Genomic DNA, 11,321 nt, shown 5'->3' with positions numbered 1-11,321 from the left:
ATTTACAAGAAAATCTATTCACTAAGGTTAGAATATTCCTTCTCATGTAAAAAGTGTCACCAAAACCACCACACACAAACACAAAGGTTTATTGAAAAAACAAGCATCAGTTTGACATAAAAGATTGTTTTCATTCGTTATACCTACTTACTTACTAACATAAGTATGACATGTGAATGGTCACACATGCATCCTTGGACAACCCCTGAGTATGGTTGGCTCTAGGTTGCCTGAAATAGCACCAACAGAAGGTATACTGCTATCATTTTGAACTACACTGAGGAAGTGCATTTTGGAACTCTCGGACCCTTACAGAATATGCAGCAATATTCCATTTACAGCACCAAGCCACAGTCAAGGGGAGAAGACGTGACTGGGGAACTGCCCTGTAGTGCCAATCAAACCAAACTATGAGTGGGTTTTGTGTGTATAGCCTATCCTAGCTGTTGGTTGAACTTTGTTATGGGGCCATGGAATTGTAGTTTCAGTCATGTCACACTCAAATATGACAATTGATCAGTCTCTTATACTACAGATAATGTATAGTAAGTAGTACCTTGTTATGTCACACATATTATATTTCATCAATGAATGTGTAATGTAAAAGGCATTTCCTTCACCATTAATTACAACCAACCTAACCAATCATTCATTTTTCACTGTTTTGTGCAGTCGCTGTTTTTCTCCTAATGTTCCCTATATTGCACTTTGTCTTATTAAAGCATCACGTCACATTCTGTCACATTAAAATAGCCATTGAATCGCATAAGTGTCTGTCTGTCTGTCTGTCTGTCTGTCTGTCTGTGTGTGTTGCCTGTATCATGGTTATTAACCATTTACCATATTCCCCAACCGTCAAATAGTACGTCCCATATACAACACAGAGACACTATTGTTTCATGAAGTCAAATTAGATTCCATGTTTGTTGATGTAGATGAATGATGTATGTTGATGTGATGCTGTCACTGCCTGTATCCCTGTGAATGTAGGACAACATGAACAATAGTCTTTAGTTTAGTTCTTACAAACAACAAGACTGTTCATTTATTTTTTAAAGAGGTTCTATTCTATATAAAACAACACTTGTATACATGTTTTAACAGAGTTATTGTAGACACCTGCGTTTGCTGCATGAATGGGAACTGCTAGATTTTCTAATTAAAAAGGATGTTATAATATTATGGTTTATGGGTGGGGGGGGCTATACAAACTAAATACTGATGATATCATTGATTATCAATGATTGATTTAATATTGATAGCTCACATCGGAGAAACTAGGCTACTACTTTTCCCAATTCCGATATCAGCTGTCAGAATATTCCTAAACCACAGTAGTCTTTTTCACTGCATGGATGAATATCACTGCAGCAGAAAATAGAAAAATATAACACCTTTGAGATTTTTTTCACATTTTTATTGTCAAACCATGAAAAGATGCTCAAATTCACAAAACCCATAAAAGTGTTGACAAAGCTTCCTAGCATAGCCTATTTTATTTTATTGCAATGCTTGTAAAATTCCCTGGACGCGCGGCTAAGTGCCTGTCTGCCTGATGTCGCTGAGGGGAAGCCCTATTTTGCTTCTCGAGGGTCGTTAGTCCAGCCAAGAGAGTTGGGCCTCGTTTCCCAGTTGAGGTGTGATTTAAGCATTACGATGATGGTACCAGTTGCATCGTTATTTACGAGTGTTTCCCAAACAAGCACGTAGAGAAAAGTTAGCTAAGTGCGTCGTTGGTTAGACCATGTGTTGCTACTGACAGCATCTGTCACTCCCTGATCTGTTTCACCTGTCCTTGTGATTGTCTCCACCACCTCCAGGTGTCGCTTATTATCCCCTGTGTATTTATCCCTGTGTTTCCTGTCTCTCTGTGCCAGTTCGTCTTGTCCGTTCAAGTCAACCAGCATGGTTTTCCCCCGTGCTCCTTCTTTTTCCCCCTATTCTCGTCTCTTGCTAATCCTCCCAGTTTTGACCCTTGCCTATTTCTGGACTCTGTACCTGCCTGCCTGACCAAACCTCGAGCCAGCCTGCCACACTGTGGTGGCTACTTTGAAGAAACCCAAATATACAATATATATTTTGATTTCACACATTTTTTTGGTTACTACAGGATTCCATGTGTTAATTAATAGTTTTGATGTCTTCACTATTATTCAACAATGTGAAAATATAGGAAAAACCAAGGAATGAGGTGTCTCAACTTTTGACTGGTACTGTATGTTTAAATCATATTGTGTTTTATTTTGTCACTAGGCTACTGTCTGTAATTTTTGCTTCAGTATGTTCCCATGAAATAAGGACAGATATACTCTTCCCCCTCCCACCACCCCTCAGACGATCCCACAGGGGAAGAAACCAGATGTGGAGGTCTTGGGCTGGTGACGTTGGGAGGCTGTTTATGGTAGAAAAAAATGACATCAAATGATCTGGCAACAGCTCTGAAGGACATTCCTGCAGTCAGCATGCCAATTGCATGCTCCCTCAAAATGTAAGACATCTGAGGCATTGTTGTGAGACACAACTGCACATTTTAGTGGCCTTTTATTGCCCCCAGCACAAGGTGTACCTGTGTAATGATCATGCTGTTTAATCAGCTTCTTGATATGCCACACCTGTCAGGTGGATGGATTATCTTGGCCAAGGAAAAATGCTCAGTAACAGTAATGTAAAAAAATGTGTGGACCAAATTTGAAAAATATTTTTGTGTATGAAATTTCCTGGGATTTTTTTATTTTAGCTCCTGACACAGGACCAACACTTTACATGTTGAGTTTATATTTTTGTTCAGTGTAACATGTTACGTTTGGTATGGTTACTTAATGCAAAAACTAAAGGAGGATGGGTTGGCGTATAACGCGAACGTCTAGCAACCCAAACGCTGCGAGTTCGAATCTCATCGCTAATTAGCAACATATCAACTACTTAGCATGTTAGCTGACCCTAACCTTATCCCTTTAACCTCACTAGCTAACCTTAGTCACCATGCTTTAATGCATAACATATTTTACGTTTCGCAAATATGTCAAAATATAATACAAATTGTAATTTGTAACATATCATACAAAATGGGTGATTGGACATTCACAAATGAATACATACCATATGAAACGTATGATATCATACTAAATGGAGTGTCTCGGATTTACATAGCCTACAGAATAATATAAAATGCTCCAAGACCAGGTTGCCCCCACTTCATCTACACTGATTGAAGTGGCTGTAATAAGGGATCATAGTGTCACACCCTGATCTGGTTCACCTGTCCTTGTGATTGTCTCCACCCCCTCCAGGTGTTGCTTATTATCCCAGTGTATATATATATCCTTGTGTTTTGTGTCTCTCTGTGACAGTTCGTCTTGTTTGCCAAGTCAACTAGTGGTTTTCCTTGCTCCTATTTCTTTCCCCAGTCGCTGTTTGTTTCTAGTCCTCCTGGTTTCGATCCTTGCGTGTTCTGACTCTGAACCCGCCTGCCTGACCACTCTACCTGTTCTGTATACCAGCCTGCCTATCCCCTTGTACTGTTTGTGGACTCAGATCTGGTTTCTGACTCCTGCCTGGCCTGACCTTGAGACTGCCTAGTGTCTGGTACTGTTTGGTCTCTGACCTGGTTTATGAACTCTTGCCTGACCTGCGTTTTGCCTACTCCCTTTGTTATAATAAATATCGGAACTCTAGCATCTGCCTCCTGTGTCTACACTTGGGTCTAGCCTTGTTCCCTTATGCATAGCTTTCATCCGGATTCACCTGGTCAGTCTGTCACGGAAAGAGCAGGTGTTCCTAAAGTTTTGTACACTTCTAGACTATTTGTCTTTAATGTAGTCATCTCGGTTTTAACTTAAACTTATTTGTAACAATTGCAAATCGCAATTTTGTATTTGTAGTCAACTTCTTTCTGATATCTGCCGTCAGAGACATACCTAGCCTAAACATCTTGATTCTATGTTTAGCAGACATCATTGTGAATAAAGTGACGCGGAAGGGCGAAACATCTAACAATGCAATTTGGCTGTGGATCTCTCAGGTGTGCGTACATTTTAAAGATCAACGTGAGTGAAAAGGCTCTGGGGAAACAGATCGGCTACTGAAGCTGCATTGTAATATGGTTCTAACAATTATATTAACGATACGAAGGCTCCGGGAAACGAGGGCCAGGTCCTCACTCCGCAGCAGGGGCCAAGGCAGGGTTTTAAAACTGAGTGCGAGGCTCTTTATTGCCATCCACAAATGCGATGAGGGGATTAATGAAGCGTCTGCCGGACCCATATGTCCATTCATGCCGCGTGGAGCTTAATTAAAACCGAAAGCCTAGGAATGGCATGTTGCCGGAATTATAGGTCCCTCGTCCTGGGCTCCTGGCCTGGTCAAAGGAAGTGACTTGCAAGCTTAGCTACACGCTTTTAAAACATCAAATAAATCCGATGTCATTTCTGAGATGTATTGTTTCATTGTTGGCATATGGTTTTTAATATTTTTCGGATATAGTAGGCCTAGCCAAATTGATTGCTGCAAAAACATGTGTAGTAACATGACAAAAAAAAGATGGATCATTCATTAGAATAGTTCTACAATAATTTGAATTATGAATTATAGCATTGACAATTAGTTTGATCTTTTTTCATTATAATCAAAGCTGTTAATTCTGCTGTCTACTAATCTTGCCAGTAGTCTCACCAAAGTAAGACATTCAGTTGAAATTCTAATTTGCTGCACGATGCATTTTTAAAAAATCGTTTGGATAGCCTACATTACCTGATGATTGACTCTGAAATAGGTGTTAGCCTAACATTTAATAATCTCAGCAGCACCGGACAATATGAATCATTTTGGGATATTTCTCAAATGACCCATTTCCACATACACAATCCACCTGCCACCCTGGCACCTTTTACAATGCTGAACTAGTATGGAATTTTCTAGACGCTGTGCAGACAATTTGATCAACAGACTTGGGCCATTGATTAGGCCTACTGCTATTGATTGATGTTGACTGCATTGTCTCTCCTGCTTTCAACAAGTAGCTACTTGGCTTCAACAAGTCATGACAGCACAAGCATCCCAATTCTGAAGAATTTCCTAGCTCTTTTTCCAATAATTGGGCAAAAGATCAGAATTGGGCTACCTGTGTAAACGCACAAGCACATATGTCCTGGATGTGCAGCACATCTGATGTTTTAGATTGAATTGAAATGCATTTAAATACGTTTTTCCCGTTTGATAGGAATATACTCATTTTGTAAAATTATACAATATATTGATCTATCATAGCGTGTTCATGCAGAAATAATGGTGTAAAATCGATTCCTTTGTTGGTGTTGTCTTTTTACTGACCAATGCATGCTATGATTATAGACGAATTTGTTTTTTCTTCTGTCCATTTGTGGATTTAGACCAATAACACATTGGTCGCCGTTGTAGTCCTACATTGAGATTTTATAGTTATCCACAAAAATAATGTAAAAAAGGTGAATTTCCCTTTTCTAATTTTTTTTTTTAAATACAGAATTGCAGCAGAAAATATGTTCTCATATTTCTCTCAGATATCTTGTTTTTTGTCAAGCCGCTAACGCCACCAATTAGGCCTTTCTAACCTCGTGGAAACGAGAATTGCCCCTGTCGATTGGTGCTAATTCAAGTTCAAACTGACAACAAAACAGTTCAAACCAGCAACAGCATAGAGTGACATTGACATGGGTCATACAACTCCAGAATGTATGGTTTATACTGAGTTTGTTTTCTCCTTCCTTCTGAAAGACCTTAGCCAAGCGGACACTTTCCTTTCGTTTTTATAACCAATAACAAAATGCCCGTCTGAGTTTGATTTTAACAGGACGTGTTTTATATGAAATGTAGGCCTAAAAGCCTGAAGTGTTTTTATACTGCATATTATGATTATTTCTATATCTGGTGAATGTAATAGTTACAATTCTGACAAACACATAAGGCCTATTTTCAGATGGGAAAATTGTTTGCTGACATCCAAGGCGGGATTTTTGCAAAGCTTTTAAAAACGTAGTCCTTTTTTTAGCAGACAATTTAGTGGGACTGTGAATGTTGGTTAGTGATTATGGGCTTCTTGGAAAGCCGCTTCATGTGAACTGGACAGTGGTTAGCTGCCCTCTGAACCAAACAAGGCCCGTCAGTGAAATGTTGGATTATCCTCCCGGAAAACGGGATTAGCATAGCTTTCCCATACTGCACATTCCTGCTACTGACACTTTAAACTGTGTGTGTGTGTTTGTGTGTGTGTGTCTGTGTGCTCCGAAAATTTGCTTGGTTTGATTTAAAATAACATTGTTGAAATATGCATCATGTTTTATGTAAATATGCATAATTTTCACTGAAACTCGAATGTTGCGTTGTCAGAAAAAGTAACATCGAGGCTTAAAAAATGTACATGTTTTTATGAAGTTAAACAGGCGACACGGGATCAGTTCAAACGTTCTTTATTTGTGTGCTTGGCAGTTTGGCATAACAACCTTGAGCTGTATTTGGTCATTGATGGACACTGATGTTTCAGGCAACGTTGCTGTTCATTGACTCCGCCACTCACACTGTTTGAGAACTCCCTATTTCAACTAATATTTCATCATAATAACTTATCATTTGAAACACTTGGACATTTTATTTTTTTAATCCATTCACAGCTGGGTGATCGCAGATGGGGAAACTTGAGAATTGCATACAAGGATGAGAATTGCATACAAGGAATCACAGTCTCAAAAAGCTAACAATGATAGAGAAGATGAAAAACACGTAGTGGGACATTTATGAGCACACGAATACTGGTTGATTGTCTCTTGGAACTAGTGTCTTATAAGCATTTTTCATAAATTAAATAGTGCATCCAGGTTCGCCTCAAAGGCGCGCGCACAGAGATGTGCGGGTACACACACACACATACGCACGCACGCACAATGCTTTGATCAAAGGGCCCCTTTAGCTTGCCAACCAAGAGGAGAGGGTCGGGGAGTCGTAAGAAGCTTATGGAAAGCTGACCAATTCCACGCGCTTAACCGAGGTTTGGAACTTCTCTTGATCATTTTCTTCTTGGGTAACAATTTTGTTCCATGTCCTTGATCAAAGTTAAACAGAGTTCACTCTGAATTTTCAATAAATTAACCCAACAGGTGTGACGCAGTCAGACAGACAGACAGAGCGGCAGCTCCCCTCCTCTCCCACTGCTGCTGCTGGGGTAATAGTTTGACAGACACTAAAGGCCCAGTCGTTGGAAAACGTTCCCTTTCGGCGACTCATTCACTGCCAACCTGGGCCCACCGGATTGACTGGCCTTTATTTCACCACATTGTGAAAAGATAATGTAATTCACTCATTCTTCTCACAACACCTGAAATTTCCACGACGACTGGTCTTTGTAATCCAAACAATCCGCGTTGAAGTTGAGTTTCCAGGCCGCGGCCTGGTCTTTGTAATCCAGGCAGTCTGTTGGACCGCTGAAGCCCAGTCCCGCTGCCCCATAACCCTGCGTGGCGAGGGAAGAAGCAGGGCTCAGGTGGCTGGATACCCCGTTGCTGCCCATGGGGCTCATTGTGGAGCCCGCGGTGGAGAGCTGGTGGTGCATAGGCGCCAAGTAAGACCCGCAGTCCATCCCGCTGAAATACGATGAGGATCCGGTGTAGCCCTGGCTGTATCCGGACGCCTGGGTGTAGGTCATCGGGTACGACCGTTGCATACAAGAGGAGGAGGAGGTAGAGAGTGGGTCAGAGAGAGGAGAGATGGAGGCCGGGCTCCAGATGGACACGGGTGCACTGCTGCTGCTCACGGCCGGGATTGAGGTGCTGGGGGGCGGTGTGAACTGTCCGCTGGCACCGCTCTCTGAGCTGGCTTCTCTGATGGGGGAACTTTTCTTCTTGACGGGTCTGGTCTTGCTCTGCGCGCCGCTCTGTGACTGCTGTGCCTGCTGGCGACACTTCGCCCTTCGGTTTTTAAACCATACCTGAAAGAAGGATAAATATGAAAATAAAGCAATGTGTTATAGCGTTTCATTCATGTTTTATTGCAATACAGTCATCTATACAGTGGATGCAAAAGAAAACACTGGTAGGACTATTCACTGGGAGATGAACACTCCATCAAAGGAATAGAGTGGAGAAGACACTCACTCTCTGAAGTGGCGTCTGGGTGCTTGACTTCTCAAGCCCAAATTAATGAGCTGTGTGAGTGGCCTTCTCTCAGAATCTGGATGGACGCATGTTTTTACGCAAAGGCCCAGGAACTTACCTGAACACGAGACTCAGGTAGGTTGATCTTCAGGGCCACCTCCTCGCGCATGAAGATGTCTGGGTAGCGCGTCTTGGCGAACAAGTTCTCCAGAATGTCCAGCTGAGCACGGGTAAAGGTCGTCCTCTCGCGCCTCTGTTTACGAGGGGTGGCTGTATGAGGAAGAGTAAACATTCATTATAAGACTACAAATACAAACATGTTATGGCTTTAGAGGAAATTTCAGACCCAATTTGCATAAGTTTTACAATAGTTTTACATGACTCTTGTTAGTTTAGGACCATTTACACCCACAATGACCATCAGAGAATTAGTTATGATCCCCTGATAGTTTAGATCATTCACTATAGGTCTAAGCAAAATTATAATGTTTATAAAGCCAGTCGAAATTATTGATTTAAGGCCAATGATTTAGAAACATCTAATTATACATTGGTTTATTTTATTTAGCCTGTTATTTAGCGTATCGATCATCATTTCGAAATAGACAAGACATTTCACAAAGACAAGCTATGCAATAAGCCATTTTACGTTATTGTACTATTTAATGGTTATTTGTAAGAGATGTGAAGTATTCAATGTCCTCACCTGGATAGCCGACAGACGGATGGAGTAGGTCCATCCCGGAGGCAGACAAACTCAGGCCGTTGACTGTATAAGGTGGCTGCTTCAGATAAGACATCATTCTAGCCTCCGATCGAAGGGCAAAATTGGAGAGAATTTTGAAAACAGAAAGTTCTAGAAAAATACCCTTTTAGTTGAGTCCACAAGTGTTGGATTCTTCTCAATTATTCTATCCAATACCTGAACAGAGCAGGACAGGAAAGAGAGAAGGTTGTTTTGGTTAGACGATAAGTCCTTGGTTTTTCGCTGGAGTCGTTACACACTCTTTACACAACGAGGTGAATTTAAAAAATGAGCGTCGCCCTGTACGCCCAGCGCTCTTAAAGCAGACCGGAGACCCCCAGCTGTCCTTGTGGACTGAGGATGCTCTGTCTGTCTGACAAACGTACGACCCTACTCTCTCTCTCTCTCTCTCTCTCTCTCTCTCTCTCTCTCTCTCTCTCTCTCTCTCTCTCTCTCTCTCTCTCTCTCTTTCTCTCACTTTCACACACACACACACACACACACACACACACACACACACACACACACACACACACACACACACACACACACACACACACACACACACACACACACACACACACACCACTACTACAACCCAAAACATCCAATAATTTCATCATGCCTTCTCGGAGAACAAAACATTCTCGTTAAAATGCGCACACACATTGGGCCAAACAAGGCAAGGCGCCTATTAGCATAGTACCCACATGTTAGCATCAGCCAATTGTCTCCAGAATAGACGGCATGATTGGGGGCCATTTGCAAAGACAAAGCCTGCTGTTGACCAGATAAATAATGCTGATAACAAAATAGCCTTTGGCGACAAACAAAAGAGATAATTCTGTACACCCAGAGCTCTCCATTTTCAGGCAATGAAACTAGCACGGCATCTTTAAGTCTATCCATACGGCCTTTTGTCTGCTAAAACTGTTAAATCTCGTGTGGTGAAAATTAAAATGTGAACGGCAATTTAGCAAAATAACTAGAAACTTGGGGGAACTCTTCCATTATTGTAATTCCATCTGACATTATTGACACTCCCTGGGCGATTTCCACGTAATTAATAGCTCCCGATAATTAGATTTAGGTGGTGAGACTATGGAAGAGTGTTGATTAGCAAAAACTACTTCATCTTAATCTAAACATACACCGCAATTAAGAGCCGATCATATTTCTCTCATTCGGTGGAGTCTCCTTTTTAGAGAGCTATTTCTTTTGGCATTAAAACGGTTCTACACGAAATTACATTTTTCTCTACATAAACGCTACTAAATAGAATTCCATTCCTAATGTACCCTACAATGTAAGGGTTAATACAGGAATCATTAGGTGAGTTTGTTTGTAATGAATAGGAACCTACCAACAATCTAGCCGTTCCAGATAGGAAACAATGCCTTTGCCCGCTGCATCCTCCTGAAGTGATGTGGATATATATATAGCATAGTCCCTAACGGTGAAAAATATGTATACATATTGATAGTACTCATAGAACAAGGCCTACATTTCATCTTGATCTTAAGCACTTTCATTCAAAATTCCAAACAGGCCTACATTTCATTTTTTGTTGTTGTCATTTAACAGAGGCTCTTAGCCAGAGCGTCTAAAGGAGCAATTAGGGTTAAGTGCCTTGCTCAAGGGCACATTGATAGATTTTCCACCTAGTCGGCTCGACGGACGCGGTTAATCCCTGAGATACCAGCTACCCCATTGGAATTCTATTTTGACGTTGGCCTATAAAAAAACGACAAAATACAAAAATGCAAACACAAGATCACAGGGTGAAGTGCATTACAACGTAATAACTAAGGATACATTTAATGTTTGTTTATGAAAACGAATAGGCAATAACAATGTGTGGCAAATCAAAAGACTACAGTTATCAAAGTTGTTCAAGTTGATCGTGGAAATGTTCGTTGTAGGCCATGGGCTCCTTCCTACATTACAATCATTCTGCACCTATCTGTAGAATCGAAGTTACAACTTTGAGTTCCCTCCTCTCGTGCACGTAGTCAACCCTAGGATACTTCATGTGTATATAACCTATATAACGGCCACCGGGCTCAATCTGTCACTTCTTTTAACCAGACCCCGTCTACAGGTTGCCCCACACCCGTTCAATAATAATTACCCTGTCCAATAATTAATTATTATTGCACACAAGTTTTTTTAGTTTTTTTTTATAAGAATTTAACGAGATAATCCGGACGGCACGCGCTACCCTGATTAGGACGCTAACTGCGACTCCGCGCGCTCCGCATTCGGGCTGATTAATTTTCTGCGTCACGAAAATAAAACAAAGGCTGGCATTGTGTTTATTAAGCCAGCTGACTGTCAGACAACCTGCTCCAACCCTCACTCACTTTCCCAAACTGATACAGGTCGCATACTAACAATAATAATAACAATAATAATAGTAGGCTACGGTAGGCTATATAGCCTAATGAATAAAGGCT

General features: G+C 41.2%; 1 protein-coding gene across 1 annotated transcript; it reads right to left on the bottom strand.

The window, feature by feature from the left end:
* Positions 1-6,427: 6,427 nt before the first annotated feature.
* LOC118398422 (homeobox protein OTX2-like) lies at positions 6,428-9,221 on the bottom strand. Its single transcript, XM_035793743.1, has 3 exons — positions 8,827-9,221; positions 8,239-8,390; positions 6,428-7,954 (listed from the first exon to the last, which is right to left on the bottom strand). The coding sequence occupies exons 1-3, from the start codon at positions 8,921-8,923 to the stop codon at positions 7,337-7,339; spliced, it is 867 nt and encodes a 288-aa protein (XP_035649636.1). The 5' UTR covers positions 8,924-9,221; the 3' UTR covers positions 6,428-7,336.
* Between the last annotated feature and the right edge of the window lie 2,100 nt (positions 9,222-11,321).

This window comes from Oncorhynchus keta, chromosome 19, assembly GCF_023373465.1.
Source record: "Oncorhynchus keta strain PuntledgeMale-10-30-2019 chromosome 19, Oket_V2, whole genome shotgun sequence".
Classification (NCBI taxonomy): domain Eukaryota; kingdom Metazoa; phylum Chordata; class Actinopteri; order Salmoniformes; family Salmonidae; genus Oncorhynchus; species Oncorhynchus keta.
This window is presented reverse-complemented; position numbering and strand designations above follow the sequence as displayed.